Raw genomic sequence first — 24,138 nt, forward strand, 5'->3', positions numbered from 1 at the left:
CCCTCAACGCCCCCACCCCACCCCACCCACCCACCTCCTCAACCCGCCGCCGCTCTTCCTTCTGCTCCTCGATGCGCCGCTGCCGCTGGTGCAGCAGGTGCTTGATGTGCGCCTCTGGGTCTCGCTGTTGCTGCTGCTGCAGCTGCTGCTGCTGCTTTAAAGCCTCCGAGTTGCTCTTGTTCTCCTGCTGGAGCCGGAGGAATTCCCGGCGGAGGGTCGACTCCCCCGGCACATTCATGATGGAGCTGGGTCAGGACCGCACACGGAGGATCGGGGTCAGAAGCCACCCTCATCCCTGGGAGCCCTAAATGGGCGCTTCACCCGACCAGACCAGACGGTCTGCGTTTGGCCACTCCCGCTGACCGGAGGCCTGCCCTCCCTCTGCCCCCTTTCAGGCCCTGATTCCTTTAACATCCCAGCCTGCAGCCCTGAATCCCCCTCGCACACCTCTTGCTCATTCGTTCGTTCCGTTCCATCTCAGCACCCAGGGATTCCATCTTATGGGTCTACCTGTCTGTGCCCACCACCCCCAGACTGAGTCCCCAAGCCAAGGACCACTGTTGCCCCCGCAGACGGTAAGCGATGGTCCCCAACCTCCGCCTGCCAAGCCCACCTTGGCTCTCCTTCCTCTCCATGGCTGTCGTCTTCCTCTTCGCTGCCACTGTACTCATATTCTGTCTCCTCTGCAGAGGGGGGAGATCACTGCTGTTTCTTCACCCAGTGCCCCAGACCCCACCCTGGGCTAGGGAAACCTTAGATGGGGATAACCAATAAGGTCTGTCTGGATGGCCACGCTCCTGGGTCCCCACCCGCCTCCTTGGAGCAACGGGGTGATGGTGGCTCGCAGGTTCGGGCCCGGACGCAGATGCGGGATTAGACCCCGCCGTGGGCGGGATGTGGTGGGAGGTGTACGTGCACATGCTCAGCGTGAGCCCTCATGTGGAAGGCGGACTTAAATCAGGTGGCGACAGAGGAAAAACCCCTCTGGGGTTGGAAGTTTGGGAAAGGAGATCTCCTTGCACAGGGAGAGCTGGCGCTGGAAGGGGGCCTGAAGGGGAGCCAGGAGGAGCCAGGGCTGGTGAAGAGGAGCAGGGGCTGTGTGTGTCCCAGACCCGCCCCCTCCCTCCGCCCGCTGACCTTTCTCGCCTCGTTTCTTCCGAGATCGGTCAATGTGGTCCTTGAGCTGGATGCGGACCTGCCGCTCAGTGGGCTGGTCGCGGATGAACGGGAACTTGAGCAGCTGCTCCGTCGGTGGGCGGCTCAGGTAAGTCTTGATGAGGCACGTGTCAATGAAGTCGATGAACTTCTTAGACCTGGAAATGATGGTGGCTCACACTGGGAGGGCCCCCTCGGAAGGGGGGGTGATGCCAGGAGGAAGGGGGGGATCCACCCTGACTTCCCTCCTGTCTCCCCCGTATCCCAACACCAGGCTCCTGGCTCCCCAGCTGCAGTGCCGCCCCCGCCCGCCCCCTCTTCTCTGGTGCAGACCCAAGCCTGGGCGCAGGGCGGAGAGGTGGAGGCCTTGTCCGAGGGCCTCCTTCCTAGACGCCAACCCCCCAGAGACCTACCATTTCTTGGACTTGAGCCTGGGTGGCGGGTTCCGGGGGATGAGGAAGAGGGCTCGCATGGGATGCATGTCACACAGAGCTGGTGCACGGAAGAGACGCGATCAGCTCCTTCCGCCCGGCCAAGAGCCTGGAGTCCTTCTGGCCACAGGCCTCCCGCGACCCACCTCCTCCCTAGAGCTCTTTCTGGGCCCTCCCTCCTCTCCCAGGCTCTGCACTTACGGGGGGCTCCCTCTGCCATCTCGATGGCTGTGATTCCTAAAGACCAAATGTCACTCTGTGGAGGCAAGAGAAGAGGGACAGGTGAACGTTCCCGACCACTCTTCCTGGTCCACGCCCTCCCTGAGGCCCCTGTCCTCCAACTCCCCCACCCGTCCCAAGCGCACTTTCCTGACCACAAAACGTTCCTCAGCCTCTCACTGCTAACACGACCCCAGGTCGTCATTTTGCTCCCCAACCTGCTCAAGCTCCCCCTATTTTCAGTCCACCCGCTGCCCCCACCTCCTTCCTGCCCTCGGCTGCCTCCACGCGCCTACTCCCTGCTCCGTACCCTGTAATCGTAGGTGGCGTCAGGGTTCTCATCGCAAGCGATGACCTCGGGGGCCATCCAGTAGGGGGTCCCGATGAAAGTGTTCCGCCTGCCCACGGTGCGGTCCAGCTGTGCGCTCACCCCGAAATCCACTGGGAGGACAGAGGGAGAGGCTGTGATGGAGCACCACGTCTGCTCCCTCGTCTGTGCTGGCGTCCGCGAGTCCTACCTGGCCACTCCCGGCCATCTCTTCACCCCATCAACATCCCAAAGACCCTGACTTAGTCTTCCTGCGTCTGGGGGGAAAACCAAGGTGAAAGGACCGAGGGACAACATTCCAGGCCGAAGGAGCCGAACAATCCCATCTCCCCAGAGGGGCCTGCACAGCACCTGGGACCTAACAGGGAGCAGGCAAAACAAGTGCTCGGGTGAATCTGCAGCAGAAGGAGAGGAGCAAACCTCCCAGCCCACGGGTAGCTGCACTTGAGCCACTGGAGAGAATGAATAAAGGGGCTCATTCCGTGCTGGAGGTCAGAAGGCGTCGGCGTACCTAGCTTGACCTCGGCATTCTCTGTCAGCAGCACATTCTGCCCCTTGATGTCTCGGTGGATCACCTTGTGGGCGTGGAGATGGGCCAGACCCTGGGGCAGGAGAGGGGGAAGTAGCCTTGGTGTTAGAGGCCAAGGATGTGAGCCGAGGGGAGGCGGAGGCATCAGTCTGGTCTGGGCTGGGCTGAGGGAGCTGCCCCCCTCCACCCAGGAGCCCAAGTACAGGCTGAACTTTGGGGGGAGCTTCCTCAGAGTGGTGGCTCTGGAGAATCGAGCTGCAGGGTTGCAGGTGGAGAAGGGGCGGTGCTGGGAAGCAGAGGCGCCCATTTCCTCTGAGCGTTCTCCAAGGCCGGCACTCAGCCTCCACCCCCACCAGCATCAGGCCCTCTGCGCCTCCAAGAGGGCACAGTTCCATCTCCCTCCCCGTGCGTGCGGGGAGGGTCCACGTCCAGGGAGACGCTCCACAGGGGCTGGCCCAGGAGGAGGAGGCGGCGGCGGCGGTGGCGGTGAGGGCCCTGGCACTCACCCGGAGAATCTCCCTGCAGATGTAGGCAATACAGTCCTCCTTCAGGGCGTTCCCTTTTGTGTTCTTCACCAGGTCTGTCACAGAACCAGCACCACAGAACTCCATCACCAGCTATGGTCCCAGGGAAGCACCGGAAGGAAAAGCATCTGTCAGGCAAGGCCTCCTTCCCCTGCCAGGCCCCTGGAGGAGGACTGGAGTCCTTGGGGCCAGAACTGATATGAGGTGGAGAGCAGGGGCCGTGAGACCCCTCATAAAGGCTACAGAACTTGCTGAGATTAGGGAAGAAAGGGGAAGGGGATACAGCTGGGAAAGACAAAGGCAGGTGGGCTGAGGGAGGTGGTCTGGGTCCTGAGTAGGAGCCCACGGAATCCCTAAAATTGTAGACAAAATGATATGGGTTTGTGCATTTTCCTTGGGGAAGGGTCCAAAGCTTTCATCAGATCCTCACTGGGATCCGTAAACCCCAAACCGTTAAGAACCACTCCTCTGGAGCAGGGGTCGGCAGTCTATGGCCAGGAAGCTAAGCATGGTTTTTACATTTTTAAATGGCTGGAATAAAAATCAAAGAAAGGGGACTTCCCTGGTGGTCCAGTGGTTAACACTCCATGCTTCTACTGCAGGGGACACGAGTTTGATCCCTGGTCAGGGAACTAAGATCCCACATGCCACGGCCAAAAAAATTTTTTTTATTTTTAAAAAAATCAAAGGAAGAATCAGATGAAATTGAAAGCTTAGTGTCTTACATAAAGATCTTTGGGAATCCAGTGACAGTCCTATTCCCATGTATGCATTATCTATGGCTGAGTTGAGTAGTTGTTGGAAACCTTATGACCCACAGAGCCCCAAATATTTACTAGCTGGCCCTTCACAGAAAAAGTTGGCCAATCCCTGACCGAGAGAGAAGAAAGGGGCTAAGAGTCAGAAGTCCCCAGGTCTGCTAGAGACAAAACAGTACATGGGGCTACCAAAGAACTGCAGGAGGGAACCTGTGAGACTTCGGCAGAAACTCCGCAAACAGGCAGGGCCGAAGCAGGGAGATGAGAAGAGCTCCCGGCTGGTCTCCTCTAGGGACCCAGAGGCAGTGGCCAAAAAAGTCCCAGGGGATCAGTATGCCTGTCCAAATGTTTTCACCGTACATTTTCTAAAAGCCGCATCTAACACACAAAAAAATGTTGGCTGGGATACATACATTTGTGTGCACACTAGAGGTAACTTGCATACGGCCCGCATCTGGGGCCTCCAACTCCCACAGCAGAGCACAGGGGGAGGAGGGGAGGATGGTGTCCGTCAGGTCCACAGCGGGGCACCTGGTCACTAGCGCTCAGCTTCTAGCCCTCAATGATCACCCACTACACACTACCTGACGTGTTACTCACCTTTCTCTGTGTGTGAGGGGGCGGGGGGGGGAGGGCAAAGAGATGGGAATGAAGGCACAGAGACAGGAGGAGGGCAGGGAGCCAGGGTGCGGGGTTGAAGGGTGGGAGAAAACAGAGAGAAAGAGTGAAGCTGGAAAAGATAGGAGGAATCTCGGGGTAGGGAAAGGAGGGGAGAGGGGACTGGGGATGTGTGTGTGTGTGTGTGTGTGTGTGTGTGTGTGTGTGTGTCTCCCCAAAAAAGACTAAGTACCTTGGAAGCAGGGACCACAACTCATGACTATCTGTGCAGGGTACATAGAGGGTGCTCAATAAGTACTTGTCTGGCAACTGCTGGGAGGGGGGACCTGGCATGAGCTCCAGCCCCCCAGCCATGGCTGTGCTCCCTTCTGCCCTCTCCTCTGTGCTGGGCTGAGCACCAGAAAGGGTGAGGCTGGGGAATCAGCTGGCACCAGTGCCCAGGCTAGGGAGGGCGATGACTCGTAGGAATGTTCTTGGCCAGGAGGGAATTTGGGGGAGGCCCAAAAGAGCTACAGCAAGCTGCGGCTGAGTAACCGTCCACCAAGTCTTGTGCACTGCCGGGAGGGGTTCGGGTCTTGCCAACACCCACAAATATTTTGATGTGTTGCTTTCCCAGGAACTGTGCACAAAGGCGGGAGAATGGATGGACTAACTGGGGGAGGGGCAGGTGGGCAGGCCGGGGGCGCGTCTCACCCAGAGCTGGTCGTCGTTCCCAGGGGGGCTCTTCTTGATGAAGGCCCCGTAGTAGGTGGCGATGTTGCGGTGGTGAGAGTATTTTTTCAGCATGTTGATCTCCTGTTTGATCTCTTCCTCCTCATCCTAGGTGAATCCAGGGGGGTGAGCCCTGAGTCCCCTCCAGCCCCCCAGCCCCCTTCTCAATGCTCTGACCCTCCCTCCGCCCCACACAGCTCCCTACCTCCGTGACATCCATGACCTTGATGGCAGCCAGCTGCCCGGTCTTGACATGCCGCCCCTGCAGGACAGAGAGCCAGGCACGGGGGGATCAGGGTCTACGCTCAGGAAGGGCTTAATGTGGGAGAGGCCACAACTTTGGGCTGTTTTCTGCCTTACGAAGTGCCCCTCATCGTGGCTAGACACCTCAGTTTATGGGTTGGTCATAGACAGAGGACTACAGGAAAACCACCGAGGCTGGATTCCAAGTGCTACGCTGGATAAAGATGAAGGGTCTCCTCCCCTGAAATGCTCAAGAGGGATGAGTGAGAGACCCTTGTGCTCTGCTCCAGGCTCTCTGGCTTAGACGTCCCAGTTTGAAAGTTAGAATGGGGAGTAAAAGATACCTCTCCATCCTCAGACGGAGCTGGAGGGAGCTGGGGGACGAGGCTGGGAGGGCTTTGCCTCTCCAGCATCTTCTATGCAAGACAAACTGCCTGGGTGCTTTCCTGAGGGGAGGTCCGGCGGGGCGGGGAGGGGTGCGTCCGCTGCGTGCTGGGGGCGCCTACCTGCTCCCGCCCGGCCTGCCGCCTCTCCTCCTCCCGCCGCAGGGCCTGCATGTCCTCCAGCCGCCGCCGCTGCTCCTTCTCCTGCAGCTTCCGCTGCTCCCGCTCCCGCCGCTGTTGCTGCAGGGGTAGAGACGCGTGGCCTTAAGGGCTGCACCAGACGCTGGGACCCACCCCAGCCCACTTCTGGAAAGCGGGTCCCTACCGGACAGTGCGGGCTGGTCTCCATCTCACTGGGCATGGAGGTGAGAGAGGGTGGCTTCAACTTGTTTCTACAAACCTACCTATCCTCACATAAGAGCCCACGGGGGATTGGCTTCTGAGAAACTTCTGTCTAAGGCGGCTGTGGGCTTCGGACTACAGCCGCTGAGAGGTTGACTGCTGCCCTTGGGCAGGCCGAACTGCATCAAACTGTCTCCTATCCACCCCTCCACCAAACAAACAGAACCTAAAGTCAACAAGAACCTCCCCGCCCCGCAGTCCCACTCCTGGCCTCTCGAATCTCGGCCCAAAAGCCCAGAGGGAGTGGGCCGTAGTGCTAGCCCCCAGCCACCAGAGGGCACCAGGTGCCCATGCGCAGAGAAGCAACCTAGGGACCTGGCCGGCATCCTTAAGTGAATGTGACCGGGGCTGCATCACAACCAGCCCAGGTCAAATTCACCTAATAACTTTCACAATCTTTCTGCTTAAAAAAAAAAAAAAAAAAAAAAGAAAAGAAAGAAAGGAAGGGAAGGGAAGAAAGGAAAGAAAGAAAGAGCACAAGCCCTAAAGATCCAGCAGGCCTGCTTCAGGAAACACCTTGGTAGACACAATTTTTGGTTACTCTGCTACCTGAATACAGTATTTATTAAGAAGAAATTTTACTAGGTTTTCCTGCAACTCATTCTTTTTTTCAACAAAGATAGGGGCCCACTTTGGGGAGGAGTACATGGGCAGTGTGGATGCTTCCGTCTATCTCCTATTGCTTAGATAACTTTTAAATTAAGTTCAGCTCTCCATGAACTTCGGAATCATGTAATTGTTTCAACAAAAAACGCATCATTTAAGGCAAAATTTTAACCAATCTACACACCTCTTCTTCCCCACCATGCCCCCTCCAAAATACATTTAAATACAGATGCATACAGATACAAAGTATTTTTTAAGTTGGTGATTTAAAAAACTGCCCCTATTTAAAAATGAGAGTCTCAAAAATAAGTAAGATTCTTTATAAATTAAAATGAATTTCTCCCACCCACCTCCACTTAGTGCGACTGATAAGCCTGTTGGGGAGTAAAAGATACCTCTCCATCCTCAGACGGAGCTGGAGGGAGCTGGGGGACGAGGCTGGGAGGGCTTTGCCTCTCCAGCATCTTCTATGCAAGACAAACTGCCTGGGTGCTTTCCCTGACCCTCCCCCCTGGGCAGGGGGCCTTTCCCAGAATCACCGCCCCCCCCCCCCCAGGCTTTTTATTATTGTCCACAGGAAAGAATAGAGCTGAGATTTTAGGGAACTCGGAGAAAACAGAAGGGCTGACTGACATGTCAATGCCATCACCAGTGCTAATGGGAAGAGACTTCTTCTAGAGCGTGTCCCTGCCATCCCCCCCACCGTCCCCCATCCTTCCGAAATTCCTAGCAGGAGCCATCTCAGGCTTAGGTGTGAAAGTCCAAGGCTTCCTGGGAAAGAGTGGGGTGGGGGTATTACCAGCCATGGATTATTTTTATCCTCAGCAGTCTTTCACGACCCCAAGCCCAGAGAAGCAGTAGAACACAGAGCTGCTATTTCCATGGCAACAACTAGGCAAGAGACTGGGGCGGGGGATGGGGGGGCGCCTGCTTCCCAAAGCTTCCGGGGAAGAAGGGTAAGAGGCGGGCGGGTGGCCCCAGCGGCCCAGGAAGCGCGAGCCCCTGAGATGCAGAGGAGACTCATGAAAAGGCGGAGCATCGTATCTGGAGACCAAGCAGCCAGGTATGTGCTCTGGGGCAGCACCTGCCTTGAACATCTCTCCGCTGCAGCTGCCTCCCCCCAGTCAAGTGTGGCCAGTGGTCAGACCACGTTAAAGGGGTGGGCTGGCCAGGCTAAGAGCCACAATCATCGGTCAAGGAAATGCCACTTCTGTGGGGGAGAGAGGCGGCCTCAAAAGCAGAGGGCCTGAGCTCAGGCTCCAGCCCTGCAGCAGGCCACTCAGGGGAGCTCAAGAAAGCTGTTTCCCCTCTGCAGGAGGTCACCCACTAGGCCCCACCAACCCTGAGTCCTGTGGTCTCAGGAGAAGGCAAAAGTGCACCTCTGAGCTCTGACACACACCTCCCCAGACCCTTCCCACTGTTCCGTGTCCCTGTCCCATACCCCACCCAGCTCGACTGTTCCTGCCACACCCAGGACTATTTCTAAACTCAGAGGCAGAGGCCAGCCAAAACACCCCACTTCTTGCTGCTTCCTTCCCTCATGACTTTTATCCCTCTCCTCTCCCTCCCTCCCTGGCCCTCCCCTCGCTTTGCCAGGGCCCCCAGCCCCCCTCAAATCTCCAGGCTGGGGCCCACTCCCGAGGAGGCCCATGGGGGTGGGCCCCGCTGCTACACACAGAGCCTCACCTTGTATACCTGCCCGTAGGTTCCATTGCCGACCACCTCCACCAGCTCAAAGATTCCAGCAGGGTCCTGGGGGGGGGGAGGGAGGAAGAGTAAGGCGCCAGCACCTCAGAACAGGGCCATGTAGCGAGAAACACGGAAGAGCTGAGGGTGAATACGACTACGTGGGGCTGCAGGGGGGCCTGGCGGCCAGGTGCCCTCTTCCTGGACTGGGTCAGAGTTCATGTTCTAGGGGAAAAGTCAGAAGGAGGGGAGAGAAAACGGAAGTCAGAGCCCCTCTGGCTATTCAGACATGCTGCTGCTTCCAAACTCGGTGACAAACTGAGAGCCTGTGGCCTTGTCTGCACCATGGGGATACCCGAGTACCCACCTCTGGGCTGGGGTCAACTTCAAACGAGGCGATGCCCATAAAATGCTTAAGACGGTGCCTGGCACAAATTATTTCATTTTAGTTTTTATTATTTAGTTAGTTAGTTGGTTAGTTTTGGCCGCATTGGGTCTTCATTGCTGCGCACGAGCTTTCTCTAGTGCGGCGAGCGGGGGCTACTCTTCCTTGCGGTGCGCGGGCTTCTCATCGCGGTGGCTTCTCTTGTTGCGGAGCACAGGCTCTAGGCACGCGGGCTTCAGCAGCTGTGGCGTGCAGGCTTCAGTAGTTGTGGCGCACGGGCTTAGTTGCTCCGTGGCATGTGGGATCTTCCCGGACCAGGGCTCGAACCCGTGTCCCCCGCACTGGCAGGCAGATTCTTAACCACTGCGCCACCAGGGAAGCCCCCCTGGCACAAGTTATTTTATTTTTTAAAAGCAGGGATGAGGAAAGCTAGGAGGAGCCGAAATGTGAAAGCCACCCTCCTCGCGCCCTTCTCCCCCTTCCCAGTCCTCCTAAGCCCCAGGGCTCCCAGCATTTGGCGGGTAACAGGGACCTGGGCAGGGAATGGAGCGCAGGGAGGGGTGGTGAGAAGGGAGAACTTGCAGCTCCCGCTTTCCCGAGCCAAGCAGTACCAGGAGAGGAGGGGAGGGGGCCCGCAGGGCTCAGACAAAGAGTCGGAAGAGGCTCATCACCTGCTGGGCCAAGCGGCACAGCTGCCGGGAGGCCACCCACCCGGCCCTGGCAGGGCCTCTTTCTGAGACAGAGACAGGGTGGGCAGTGGGGCTGCAGGCTGAGGGGCCGGCCCAGGGCTGCCTGCACCTCCCGCAGGACAGGCTCACAGGCAGGCTCTCCCCTACCGGCAGGACGGAGAGGAGGCACATGTTACTTAGGAAACAAACTCTCCAGGCAATGCCCACGCTCCTGTGCTGACAACCCTAAAAGTATAGAATCGAAAACTCCTTCCTCCCTGATTTTGAAAACCAATATAGGATTTTTGTGAAAACAACCAAAAAAACCCCAAAACCAAACAAACCTCCTCCTTCATTCACGGCAGCAAGCGTGTGGAAGGGAACCAGGGTGTGCTGGAGACCAGGGAGGCCCCAGCCCCAGGCTTTGTTAGAACGTCCTGGGAGGACTGGAAATGTCGCCCTGGCTGCTGGATGTCCCTGTCTGAGCCTGTGCCGCCATGCACTGTGACTGTGCGCTGACTTGTCTATAAATTCCGGAAGGAAGGGACTGAATCCTCCTTGCTCACCTGTGTGTCCAGCACCAAGCCCAGGGCCTGGCAGGCAGCAGCCTGAAAGAATATCCCAGAACTGCTCAGGTGGAAGCCTTGATAGAAGCTGCAGAAGGATTCCTTCCACTGGCTCTGGAGGGGCCTGGGCTGACCAGACCAAGAATCTCATGGTTCTATGTTCAATTATTTAGCTCCAGCTGAAGTGACTAAAAAAACCCCCTTGAACAGGTCTAAGAAACAGCAGGCTCCACAGGAAAGGGAGAAAATGTCACTGCAGCGTGGGGGGGCTGATGAGAGGTCTGTCTGAACCTGAGAGCTGCAGGGGACCTGGAAGACGTTATCTCATCCACCTGGAAGTCTAGACTCAGAGGCTTGAAGGGAACACAGTTCCCCAAAAAATCTCCCCCAACGAAGGCCTCATCCATTCTGGGGCCTCTTAACCCTAACCATTGGGAAGTCCTTTCTTACATGTTAATTCTTTCTGAGATGGACAGTGATAGGAAAAAGGACTCATGGACTTGATTTTCTGGACACTCCTAGTCTAAGAGGGGAAATATAAGTGGCCTGTTAGAGTCATGACGATACACCACCATCACCTTGGATCAGCACAAACAGATTTAAGTTTGTAATCTTAGCTCCCAGTCTGTCTCCTTCTGGTACGTCTGGGAGGCACTGAGGGATGAAAGGACAGCCTTTGAGGCCAGACACTCAGGTTCAGATACTGATTTAATGGTTTCAAGCCTGTTTCCTGACCCACAGCCAGGAAGACCACACTTACTTGGAAGGGTTATTCTGAGGATTAAGCTGAGACCATGCATGTGACACAGCAGTCCTGACACCAAACATCCTCCACAGGACGTGCTCCACAGAGGCCTGGCCCTGCTCTGCTTCTTTTTTTTAAATAAATTTTTTAAAAAATAAATTTATTTATTTATTATTTATTTTTGGCTGCATCGGGTCTTTGTTGCCGCGTGCGGCTTTCTCTAGTTGCGGCGAGCGGGGGCCACTCTTCGTTGCGGCGCGCGGGCTTCTCACTGCGGTGGCTTCTCTTGTTGCGGAGCTCGGGCTGTAGGCGTGTGGGCTTCAGTAGTTGTGGCAAGCGGGCTCAGTAGTTGAGGCTCGCAGGTTTTAGAGTGCAGGCTCAGTAGTTGTGGCACACGGGCTCAGTTGCTCCGCGGCATGTGGGATCTTCCCGGAGCAGGGCTCGAACCCGTGTCCCCTGCACTGGCAGGCGGATTCTTAACCACTGCGCCACCAGGGAGGGCCCTCTGCTTCTTAATCGCAGCACCATCTTCACCAAAGTCCACCTCTGCAGCATCTTCTTCTCCCTCCCTTCCTTCTCCACCTCACACTCACCCTGTCCTTTCTCCCTTCAAGATGCCAATCTGTCTCCTCCTCTCCATTCCTGAAGGTGCCACCCCAGACCCATCCCGTCACTCCTCCTTCCCGGAGCGCCTGCCTCGCCATCCTGCCTTCTGCTGCCAAAAACAGCACTTTCCTGATCTTACTCCTCTGCCTAGAACGGGCGTGGCCCCCCGCTGCTTACGGAAGGGAGTCCCAGCACCTAAGACGGATATTTGAAGTTGCCCCATCATTAGCCAACTGATAAATATCGCCCGAGTGAGCGTCTACATCGGCCCTGCACTGGGCTGGGCCCTAATCAGGGGAGACCTGTCAGGCGACTTTACCTTCTTTCATTTACCCATTAAATATTTATTGTGCACTGACTGCACCACAAGTCCTCAATTAGGCACAACGGGGACCTCAATGGTATATGAGAACCGTGCACGGGCCCTCAAGGGCCTTATGATTTTACCGACAGGCCAAGCACCCCAACGTGGACATGCGGCGGTTTATGATTACACGCCATGAGAGCAATCGAAGGCACTCAAGTCTGGAGTAGAGGCAAGAGCGCTGGAGAGTGACTTTCTAGAGGGAACGGAGCTGTGTGTCTCTGAGCAAGTATTTAACTGTCTGGGGCCTCATCTTCCTCACACAACTGAGAGGAAGCTGGACTGGGTAAAAAGTCTGCTCTGCAGTTTCAGGGGACAGAATTAAATTCAGACTGGGAATCTCAGGCAGGCTCCCTGGAAGAGGTGGTATCTGAGTGGTGACAAGAACTGAAGAGTGGGGAAGGCCAGGCCCTGCTGAGGGACAGTAGTTTGGGTTTGGATGTTGAGTGTGAGATGTTAGGGGATGCACAGAAGTAAATGTCTAACAGGCAGCTAGAAACAAGGTCTGGAAATAAAGACTGAGAGGACGTTTGTGAGTGTGAGACACGGTGTCCAGGGTGAGTGCACAGGGAAAGAGGACGAGAAGGGCCAAGGCCAGCCTCTGAGGAAGGGCCACGTGCTGCACACCGGCGAACAGACAGCAGAGGGGAGGCGGTCAAAGAGGACTGAGAGAGATGCCACTGGCCTTAGCACTGGGGGAACCCCTGGCATCCCTGTGGAAACTGCAGCTGTGAGAGTAGAAGGCAGACGGCGGGGGCGGGGGAGGCAGGGTGATGAGGAAGTGAAGGCTCGGGGTGCAGCACCCTCTCTGGAGAAGTCTGACTTTGAGAGGAAGGGGGAAGAGCAGAGGAGGCAGCAGGGTCAGACGCAAGGGTTTGCAAAATGGGGAAGATCTCTCATGCTTATGGAAGGGAGGAGACTGATGATGCCTGACGACTTGATTTTTTAAATGATATACATGTGTGCATATGTGCGTATGTATGTATTAGGAGGTAAACTGTATCTTCCACTGGATTACAGCAATGATGAAATACAACAGTGCCTATTTCTCCCTGACACACATACCCAAGGATTCAGAATGCCCAGAAATGAGTAATACCACAGTTCAAATACGATTTATGCCATTGATCTGGCTTTAAATGTGGGCCCTTCAAATATCTGCCTGTCCTTGTGCCTGGCCACCCTCTTCGATGATGCTCTAGAAGAGGCACCCCCAGAGGGAGGTGCTCTGCTCCTGGGAAGCCACTAGGCGGTCCTGGCACCTCTGCACCCAGGCACAGCTCTGTAGCGGTGCTACTGTAGGCCTCCTCCAGCTCTTTCCCTTGGCGCTCAGACTGTTCTCAGCAGCCTGGTTCTTGTCCAGCCAGCTGCTGGGAGGTGGAAAGGGATGGGGACAAGGGTGCAGGTAACTAATGAAGGAGGGAGAGAGAAGGACAGGAAGAGAGGAGACGTGAAGAGACACCGGTCTGTTGAGGTTAAAGAGGAAGGAAGGTGGGGGAGCTCCATGAATACCCAATGACCTTGACTTAAATGATTACGTCAGAGGGAAGATCATCCGCTAAGGAGGAGTGTGGGGCTTGAGGAATGAGGTGGAAAAGCTTGGAATAGATGCTACACAGGGTGCATTAGGATATGTAAGAATCCTAGGAGCCTACTCCAGAGATTCTGATTTAGCACCATAGGTCTGGGGTGGGGAACAGGAATCTATACGTTTAACAGATCCCCTGGGTGATTCCAATGCAGAGGGGCAATGGACCCACTCAGAGAGTCTGAGCTACTTTAGGGAGTCAGTAACAGGTGAATGGAAGGTACAGGCCTGTCGGTGAGCAGCAGAGATCTGAGTGGAGTCACAGTGGTGGAGAGCTGCTGCTCTCCCCTGCAACAGCCCTGCAGCAGCTCCGTCTGCACTGATTCAACTCATGCCCCCTCTTTTCTATGTTCATGTGGCCAACCCTCCCTAAAAATGACCTCTCTTATCAGCCAAGCCAAATCCCAAGGTTTTTTGTTCGTTCGTTTGTTTTTTGGTTTTTTTTTTTCAAGAAATCTTCTCTAGCCACTCTAGCCCACGACAAGCTATCCAACCCATGAATTTCAACCTCAATTTCACGTATTAATCTCATCCATTAGACTGATCAACGAGTTCAGCAAGGTTGCAGGATGCAAGATCAATATATGAAAACCAGTTCTATTTCTATATACTACAATGAATGATCCATAAAGGAAATTAAGAAAACAATTCCATTTATTTACAATAGCATCAAAAAGAATAAATCGAACCAAAGTATGAAACATATACACTGAAAACTATAAAACACTGTTCAAAGAAATTAAAGAAGCCCTAAGTAAATGGAAAGCTATCCCGTATTTAGGGATCAGAAGACTTAGTATTGTTAAGACCTACACATTCAGTGCACTTCTATCAAAATCCCAGCTGTTTTTTTTTTTCTTTTTTTTTTTTTTGCAGAAATTGACAAGCTTATCCTAAAAATCATATGGAAATGCAAGGGATCCAAAAGAGACAAGAAATCTTGAAAAGGAAGAATGAAGTTAAAGGACTCACACTTCTCAACTTAAAAACTTAGTATAAAGCTACAGAAATCAAGACAGCGTGAAAAAAAAAAAAAAGATAACCGTGATAATGGCATAATGATAGACATATAGAACAATGGACTGGAATTGAGAATCCAAAAATAAACTCTTAAATTTGTGGTCAACTGACTTTCAACAAGAGTACCAAGACCGGGACTTCCCTGGTGACGCAGTGGTTAAGAATCCGCCTGCCAGTGCAGGGGACACGGGTTCGAGCCCTGGTCCGGGAAGATCCCACATGCCGCAAAGCAGCTAAGCCCGTGCGCCACAACTACTGAGCCTACGCTCTAGAGCTCACGAGCCACAACTACTGAGCCCGCGTGCCACAACTACTGAAGCCTGCGTGCCTAGGGCCCGTGCTCCACAGCAAGAGAAGCCACCGCAATGAGAAGCCCGCACACTGCAACGAAGAGTAGCCCATGCCTGCCGCAACTAGAGAAAGCCCGCACACAGCAACGAAGACCCAACGCAGACAAAAATAAATAAAATAAAATAAAGAAATTTATTTTAAAAAAAAGAGTACCAAGACCATTCAATAGTCTTCAACAAATGGTGCTGGGACAACTGGATATCCATATTTAAAGGAATGAATTTGGACCCGTATCTCATACCATACACAAAAAATTAACCCCAAATGGATCACCTAAAAAGGTAAGAGCTAAAACAATAAAAAAAAAAATCAAAAGAAAACACGGGAGAAAATCTTCATAATCTTGGATCAGGGAATGGTTTCTTACATATGACACCAAAAGCACAAGTAACAACAACAAAAAAAGGTGAACTGGACTTCATCAAAATCTAAAACCTTTGTGTTTCAAAGAATAGCATCAAGAAAGTGAAAAGACAACCCACAGAATAGGAGAAAACATTTGCAAATTATATATCAGCGATAAGGGACTTGTGTCTAGATAAAAGACATACCTGATAAGGGACTTGTATCCAGAATACTAAAAGAAACTCAAGAATAAAATAACTCAACAATAAATAAGAGAAATAACCCAACTTAAAAATGGGCAAAGGATCTGAATAGACATTTCTCCCAAGAAGATATACAGTGGCCAATAAGCACATGAAAAGATGTTCTACATGAGTCACTAAGGAAATGCGAACCAAAACCACAAGACACCACTTCACACCCACGAAGGGTAGCTATAATCAAAATGACGGATAATAACAAGCACTGACGAGGATCTGGAGAACTTGGAACCCTCATACATTGCTGGTGAGAATGTAAAATTGTGTAGTCACTTTGGAAAACAGATTAGCAGTTCCTCAAGATGTAAAACAGAGAGTTATCACATGACCCAGCAATTCTACTCCTAGGTAGATACCCCAGATAACTGAAAACATATGAACACACAAAAATCTGTACATAAAATGTTCACAGCAGCTTTATTCATAACAGCCCAAAAGTAGAAACAATCCAATGTCCATCAACTGATGAATGGATGTGATATATCCATTTATGGATATTCCAGTAATATGATACTCCAATAATAGAATATTATTAGGCAATAAAAAGGTATGAAATAATGATACATGCTATGGCATGGATGAACCTTGAAAACATTATGCTAAATGAAAGAAGACAGTTAAGAAAAAAAACCCCACATATTGTAAGGCTCCATTTATGTGAAATGTCTATGATAGGCAAATCCATAGAGACAGAAAGTAGATTGATTAGTGGTTTCCGGGGGCTGCGAGGAGGGAGGAATTGTAGTGACTGCTAATGGGTGCTGGGTTTTATTTGGGGCTGATGAAAATGTTCTGAAATTAGATAGTGGTGATAGCAAGTCTGTGAATACACTAAAAACCACTTTAAAATACTTCAAAAGGGTGAATTGTGTGCTATGTGAATTATATATCAATAGAGCTGTTATTAAAAATAATAATCCCAAAGCCCCTCTCATGATGCTCAATAAATTATTGTTGATCAGTGACAATTTCCATTCTAAGAAAGCTATCCTACTAACATGAAAGGGAGCCCCCCAAAGTGCTTCAGGTCTAATAACACATGTGAAAAAGTCCTGAGACAAACACAGACAATGATAAAATATAACCATGTATATGATATAAAATTAGGCAACCTGGTTTCTATTCTTGGCCCTGCTGCTAACAGGCTGTGTGTCTGAGGGCAAGTCACTTAACCTCTCTGGGTTCCCTTTCAACAAGAAAACTTTCCAGTTCTAACTCTATGATTCTAAATGCTCAAGTCCACACTCCACGAAGCTGCCAACCGGATGACTATGTATTACTTCCTTACTGTGTTCCAGGAGTTGTGTTAGGCTCTGGAATACAGCAATGAGTGAAATGGCGCAGTCCCTGCCATAAGGGTGTTTCCGTTCTGATGGGGGAGGCAGACACTAAACAAGTCTACAATTCTTTTAATTATAACTGTGGTACCGCTCATGTGCCACGGAGAAGCACAGGGTGCTAACAGAACAAACTTGACCAAGTCTGGGGAATCAGGGAAAGGCTCTACTAAGGACGACATATTTAAGCTGGGGTCTAAAAGCCTTCCCAGGACCCTCTGAGCAATGAATGCTATTATCTGTCCCATCCCTGTGGCCCTTATCTTGACTACCTCATGAGATCTCCCACATTTTCTGTCTCACAGATCTCTTTCATTGCCCACCCTCCCCGCATCCCTCTAATAATTAAACAGCTAACAGTTTTTGAGCATTTTCTTTGGTCCTGGTACTGCTGAGTGCTTTAGAAGTATAATCTCATAGCAAACTCTAAGGTAGGTGCTATTGGCATATTTATTTCACAGGGAAGGAAGTTTAGAGCAATTAAATGACGTGCCCAGGGATTACACGCAGCCAGGAAGTGATGGAGCCAAGGTTTGACCTCAAAATCTGACTCCCAGGCCTGCTTTGCCCTGATCAAAGCTCCTGTTGCCTAAGGGACCATGTTTTCAATCATTTTATCCCTTTCTTGCCCTAGTCATAGCTCATGAGTCCAAGAGATGGGCTCCTGGTCCAAAGATAGCCAGCCCAAGACCAAGAGAAGAGACGAACGAGGGCAAATTTCCCTCTCAGCCATTCCAACTAAAACCCAGAGGGAAGACGCCAGATAGGTACCTGGAGAGTCAGGGCTGCAGAGGCTATTCTTATCTCAGTAAAGGAAAGCAGAGGCTGTTTGTGAGCAGAATGGAGGGAGAGGGAAGTGGCGGGGAGACTGACTGGTTCTCCCTGTGCCCTGGTGCTACCACGACCCAGCTCCACCCTACATTTCCATCTCCAAGGAACTGGCTATGTATGCTGCATGCCGTTCATATGCTCGGACTGCGGTGAGATTCTGGACCTTGAAGTAGATAAAAATCAACAGTGAGAGCCAGCGCTGTTCTAAGAGCTTTACAGATACCACTGAATTTAACCCCACAAAACTCCACGACACTGATACTATTATGATTCTCATTTTACACGAGTGAACTGAGGCTCAGTGAACGTTAAGTAACTTGCCCAACAGCTAATTAAGTGGCAGAGCCAGGATCTGAATGCGTGCAGCCTGGCTCCAGAGTCTCTGCTCTAACTGTCCCTTTATTCAACCTCACTCGAGCAGGTTCCCTGCAACCGAACAAGCCAGATCGCAGCATCACTATTTAACTTTTCTCATGATTATGTCTCATCTCCCCAAGTAGAAGAGAAGCTCTTCCAGGGCAGGAAGCATGCTCAGGTGATACCTGGGTACCATCTGGTATAAGAGCTCTGCAGACTTCTGCTGATATGGGTGCCCAAATGTTTTATTATATTACCTGGGCAGCTTGGAATCTGTATCATACGCAAAATCACTTTTGTTGCATTGTGAGCATGTGGAGTGACGGTCTGTGGCTACTTCCTTTCACTCACTAGGGTTTATGTTACTAAGCGTTTCTTATCCTCCATATATTTTATACACTAAAACTCTATAAAGCCTTCAGTTGGTGGAGAGGTTGCGGAAGGCAGCACAAAAGTGTTGGAATCCACTACTGAAGAGTGGGGCTCTGAGCCACCTGACAGACCCCCCCATCCAGGTCAAAAACTGCCAGAGAGATGTTACATGGCACCGGGCTTTAAGTCATATGATGTCATTTACGATTTATAATTGTACGTGTTCAGGTATGAAGGGACAGCAGTGATGTAACCTGCAAGAACGCTCCGGGTAGATGTGCCTCCAGGTGCAATACAAAGGACCGCGTTCCGCATGCGCATTTCACCCCAACACGCACACGCACACACGCAGTGACGTGCAGCTCATGCGGGATGCTGCCCTCCCACGACTCTCGAATCGCCTGGCGCCTATTCCTGTTTTCCTTACAGCACCAGGCGCGTTTCTAAGTACCCGTGAGGTGCTCAGATGCTTACTGATTTAACCTTTAAATGCCAGCAAAGCAAGGTAGAGGTGGGTTTGGTCAAGGAAAGTGTTCTGCAAGAAGTGGAGGATGAGGAAAAGAGCTGGAGGGGCTGGAGGGAGAGAAGAGGTGCCGAGCCGGGTGGGTAAAGAGGAGACGCGCAGCGGGAGGCGGGGCAAGGTGGCAGACGGGATGGGTTGTCCCTTCAGACTCTTCTCCTCCAAGTCCCCCTTTAATGATTTCGAGTGAGTTAGCCTCCCCAGCGTAGCCCGAAGACTTCCTGAAAGGCACTGCCTTGCGCTTCAGAATCGCCCCGGCATCTGACAGGCTATGTGCTCGATAAAAGTCAGCTAAACAAGAGGACTGGGCACAGAGCCTTGGTCCCTCCCAAGGCGCCGACGTGCACCTTCGTCGTGGGCTCCGCTCGCCAGGAGAGAACTGGGCACAGGCTGGCTTGGGCTCTTTCTTCCTTGCTCTGCAGACCCTCAGGGGGCTCCCTGGATCCCCCCCGCCAGCTCGTATCTGGAGAAAGCACAAGGGGAAGATGGCGAACAGAGCTCTGACAGACAACAAGGCAGTTACTCTGACCCTGGCCAGCACCAACTGGCATTCTCCTTTTCCTTCTCTGGAAACCAAGGAATCATTTTAATGCAGGAGTAGGACTGACTGATATTAGGTGAAAAATGAACGCTGTGACTATTTCCCAAGAGAAAAACATGAAAGAGTTTATGCATCGATGTTTGAGGACTGGCTGAAATGGGGTGGCAGCGGGGATGATAATAGCTGAGGCTCAAGGACGGGGAGCCGTGAGCCACGGCGGCAGGACACGGGAAGGAGAGAAGGAGAAAACCCCAGCTGCTCCCTCACAATTAGTGTGTTGGTACCTAGCAATGTACAGGAGCGGTCTGGGGTCACAGTGGGATCGGGATGAAGGGGTGGGTGACAGAAGGGGCAAAAGGAGGCCAGCCCCTCAGGTTTGGGGTCATTTCTTTCATTCATTCATTCATTCATTTATGGCTGCGTTGGGCCTTCGTTTGGGGTCACATTTCTATCTGTCTATCTATCTATCTATCTATCTATCTATCTATCTATTTATTTATGGCTGCGTTGGGTCTTCGTTGCTGGGTGCGGGCTTTCTCTAGTTGCAGCAAGCAGGGGCTACTCTTCGTTGCAGTGCGCGGGCTTCTCATTGTGGTGGCTTCTCCTGTTGCGGAGCACGGGCTCTAGGCATGCGGGCTCAGCAGTTGTGGCTCGCGGGCTCTAGAGCGCAGGCTCAGTAGTTGTGGTGCACAGGCTAAGTTGCTCCGCGGCGTGTGGGATCTTCCCGGACCAGGGCTTGAACCCGTGTCCCCTGCATTGGCAGGTGGATTCTTAACCACTGTACCACCAGGGAAGTCCCGGGTTCACGTTTCTTGAAGTGGCCCAGAGCTGGCAGATCAGACCCTCAGCCCCAGAGCTGTTCCACCGATAACACCTCTTCTAACCACATGCGTCCCCCTGTGCTGCTTCAGATTGTCCACCTCCAAGTGGGGAGAGACGTGTGTGCTCTGTCTGCTCTGCACGTAGATGAAATCCCCTGAGGGGTACAGGGGTTTGTGAAGTATTTAACAAATGCAAACTGTTATTATCAACATTTGCAGCATCTTTTTAAACTGCCTGCCAAAGACTGCCTTCTTAAACCTTGGGTCTACCTTCTAGGAGCTTATAAATCAGACACTAACACAGAGAATTAACATGTGGAGAAGAGTTACATATGCTAAAATATCAGGGGTAAGATTGCTTGTGAGGCAACTGTAGGAGAAGCAGGTCAGATAGGAAAATCTGTCCCCCGCTTTTTTTTGCTGACCCATGAGTCCTAAAGTTACAGGATTTCTGAGCTGGAAGGGCCCATCCACTAAGAATTCCAGGAGATTCTAGGAGGCTGCTGGAATGGTAGAAAGAACTAGAAAGACCTAGAACTCTAAAGCTTGGGAAGGGCTGAGAATCCTTAAGAAAGAGACAAGGGAAGGTCTGGTCTCTCCTGTACTTCAGGCCCAGCAGTGATTATTCACTGGGATATGCCCTGGTAGGTCCTCCTGCTGAAACCAGTGTGGTTCCCTAACCCAGGCAAGGTGCCATCCTACCCCAAACGGGGGAGCACTGCCAGGAGGCGGGTGCCAGTGCCAGGGTCGGGGGGGATAGGAGGACAAGTGCTAGGGAGGGGGGGCCACGGCCCCACCTCCTCCTACTGCCAAGCCCACCAGGACTCCACAGAGGACCACAGACTCAGAGAAACCTGTGATACAGATGGGGGACGGGAAAAAGAACCGCGGGGCCACCAGGGAACCAACGAGAGCCGGCAGGATGGAGTCCGGAGCCAAACCACCCTCTTGCCTGGAAGAATGGGGCTGCCAGAACCTGTGGAGCCTCTATTTATCTAGTACTGAGACTAGGCTGGGTGGAGAGGCCCTCCCGCCCTCACCCCCTGAGGAAAACAATAGGCCTGTTTTCCTGAGCTCTTCCTGTGACCCAGCAGGCCCACACAAAGAGGAAGAGGGGGGGCAAAGGCAGGGCTGGTACCAAGGCACAGCCTGGGGGAGGGGGACCTTCAATCTACCAGAAGCTCATCAGCGGCCTCAAAACCACCAGCCCCCCAAACACCAACCATCTAAGCAGTAAAACACTGACTGCCATACAAATGCAGCTTTAAACCCCATCCCTTAGTCCCACTACCAACCAGATCACGAACCCTAAACCCCTTCTATCAGAGCCGCCACCAGAAAGAGGCAGACAGGTTTCCCCAGCAGCTCGAATCCCACAGAGATGCAGGCACACTCAGTGCTGGCAGAGGTGGGGGGGTGGGGAGGCAGGGGGCGGGTGTTCTGGTGGAGGGTGGACACTGGATGTCCTTCAGTTAGCTGTGAGCAGCTATATAAAGGATGTGCATATATGTATGCACAGGAGAAGAAATATGGGAGGGTGTGTGTTTGGAAGAAAGAACATGGGTTAAGAGGAGGCAAATGGGAATGAATGTGTGGGCTGGGGGTAGGGGAGTGGCAGGAAAAGTTTCATCAGGTCACCTCTTCTTTCATCCCCAAGCAGAGAAAGCAGACACAGCCCCAAGGACCCAAAGGGTCCAGACGCCTGCCTCTGTCAACAGAAGGTGGCCCTCCGAGGCCTGAGTCAGCCTCCATCTACCCTCTGCCAACCCAGGGAGCGTGTCGTGTTACCCCCATTCCCACCCCAAAGGCTCAGTATGGAAAGCCGGCCCAAGGCCAAAGCATAAAGACAAATACTCCCGTGGGAAAAAGGAAGCCGGGAGAAGGATCGTCACGGCACCTCCTCACTGAGCCAACAAACTGGACGGAAGAGAGCTTGAAAGGAAGGTTAAAAACCTCCTCAATTCCCCATTGTCCGCAACGTCCAGTAATAAACTGGACGGCCTTCAAAAAACTCCTTTTCCAGCTTTCATTACTCTCTAAAACTGACGCTCCACTCTGCTCTGGATAAGCCTACCCCTCACAATGCGGAACTGAATTCCATCCTTTTATTCTGGTTCCACACTGTGAAGTACTAGTCCTCTGTTTGTCGGCAGATTTGAAGTATTTTTACGGGAAAGGAGTGCGGGAGGGGAGGAAATCAAGAATGCCCTGGGAGTAGAGGGGCGGGAAAGAAACCAGGAGAGATATTTATGTGCTGGCAGAATGGTAGTTTTTGTCACTCCTCCGGGGTCTCTACGCCAGAAAAACACACACACGAACATGAACGAACACACACACACAAACACACACACACACACACACACACACACAGAGATACATGCAGAGGCAGAAGCAAGTCCAGACCCGACACACACATAGACACAAATACCATGCTGATCAGAAACCAGTCAGAGCAGACAGGAGCCCTGCCTGAGCCGGGCTGGGAGCAGTTCCCCTCCACACCTCAATGCCCAGGTTCCCCACAGACAAGGCTGCCCCAGACACAGGCCCTGGGCTGGGGGCTTTATCCAGACCAGAGGTCTTCATGATGGAGAGGCCCACAGGACGCGGGTAGCAGGGAGCTAGATGAAGGAGCAGAGGAGAGAAAGTCAGGCAGTAGGGGAGAGAGGGGAGGAGAAGAGGGGCTCAGAATTCAAGCAGCCTTGTGCTGGTTCTAAAATGGCCGCAAGCAAGGCAGGGGACAGATGGTCTCTTTCTGATGCTGAGCTGGAGAAGTGGGGAAAGGGAAAGGGAAAAAATTACCATTGCAGTCAGAAATTTAAAAATAAACCAAAAAACCTAAAAGATAAACAGCCTGCTTCTGAGGTTTCGCCTGCCTCCAGAACCTAAGGGCAAACAGAGAACTGCAGGCCTGGGGGGACAACCCCCAGCCTCAGGTCTGAAGACTGCTGGAGGTCATTCTGGCTACCCCCCTGCCTCCAGAACCTAAGGGCAAACAGAGAACTGCAGGCCTGGGGGGACAACCCCCAGCCTCAGGTCTGAAGACTGCTGGAGGTCATTCTGGCTACCTCCCTGCCCAGAGCCGGAAGATCTTGCAAAGTCTTCTAGGCAGCTGAGGTGGTATCTTCCCTTTACCTCTCTAATACTCACTTCTCAAGTCTCAACTTTTTAAGGCCTGTGCGTTTAAAATGTTACAAGCTATCAGAGTTTGACCTTGGCTCTGCCGCAAGAATCGGTCTCTGTAACCAGGAGAGTCAAGTTCACCAACTCCCAGCTGCTGCCACTGCTGCCATCAGCCAATCACCTAGCTCTCCACAACCTACAGGTGCTTTCACAGTCATTATCTCATTTGTGCCTCTGACCTGTAGGGAAGCCAGGCAGGAATTATTACCCCATTTCACAGATGAGAAAACCAAGGCTCCAAGACGTTAAGTGTTTCCAAAGTGGAACCTGGTTAGTCTTCTGATGGCAAATCCAAGGAGGCATGGCACACACACCCCAGAGCTTTGTCCACTGGATTCCATTTGCCTTCTGTGGGACAAAGAGGTTCTTCCTTAAGCTCAGATCTGACTGCCTTACAGCTGATGATCCCAGGGATGGTTAATCTGGAGCCCTGCCCGTTCCCATCCCGAGGTCATTTGTTTCTTGCTGGTGTGGGGAGGAGGCAGAGAAGCAGGAATGCACTCTACTGGATTTCTCTCGGTTCTTCTAATACCCCTTGCCCCTTCTCACCTCTGGGTCTTTGCACATGCTGTCCACCCTTCCAAGGGCATCTCTCCCCTCCCCTTTACCTGCATGCCCCATGCCCATCCTTCCAGACCTCAACACAGACATCACCTCCTCCAGGAAGTTTCCCTGACTATCCTGC

At 52.6% G+C, this 24,138-nt stretch overlaps 1 protein-coding gene across 1 annotated transcript in view; it reads right to left on the minus strand.

The window, feature by feature from the left end:
• Positions 1-24,138, minus strand: part of MINK1 (misshapen like kinase 1) — a 58,017-nt gene that overhangs the window by 13,950 nt on the left and 19,929 nt on the right. Inside the window, exons 2-12 of the mRNA XM_028498088.2 lie at positions 8,594-8,659; positions 5,479-5,535; positions 5,256-5,381; positions 3,169-3,279; positions 2,645-2,735; positions 2,116-2,246; positions 1,788-1,842; positions 1,569-1,647; positions 1,138-1,313; positions 614-683; positions 35-245 (exon numbers count right to left, since the gene is read on the minus strand). Coding sequence (XP_028353889.2) covers positions 35-245; positions 614-683; positions 1,138-1,313; positions 1,569-1,647; positions 1,788-1,842; positions 2,116-2,246; positions 2,645-2,735; positions 3,169-3,279; positions 5,256-5,381; positions 5,479-5,535; positions 8,594-8,659 — 1,173 coding nt within the window. The remainder of the gene's footprint in view (positions 1-34; positions 246-613; positions 684-1,137; positions 1,314-1,568; positions 1,648-1,787; positions 1,843-2,115; positions 2,247-2,644; positions 2,736-3,168; positions 3,280-5,255; positions 5,382-5,478; positions 5,536-8,593; positions 8,660-24,138) is intronic.

The sequence above is a fragment of the Physeter macrocephalus genome, chromosome 14 (genome assembly GCF_002837175.3).
Source record: "Physeter macrocephalus isolate SW-GA chromosome 14, ASM283717v5, whole genome shotgun sequence".
In the NCBI taxonomy this organism is placed as follows: Eukaryota; Metazoa; Chordata; class Mammalia; order Artiodactyla; family Physeteridae; genus Physeter; species Physeter macrocephalus.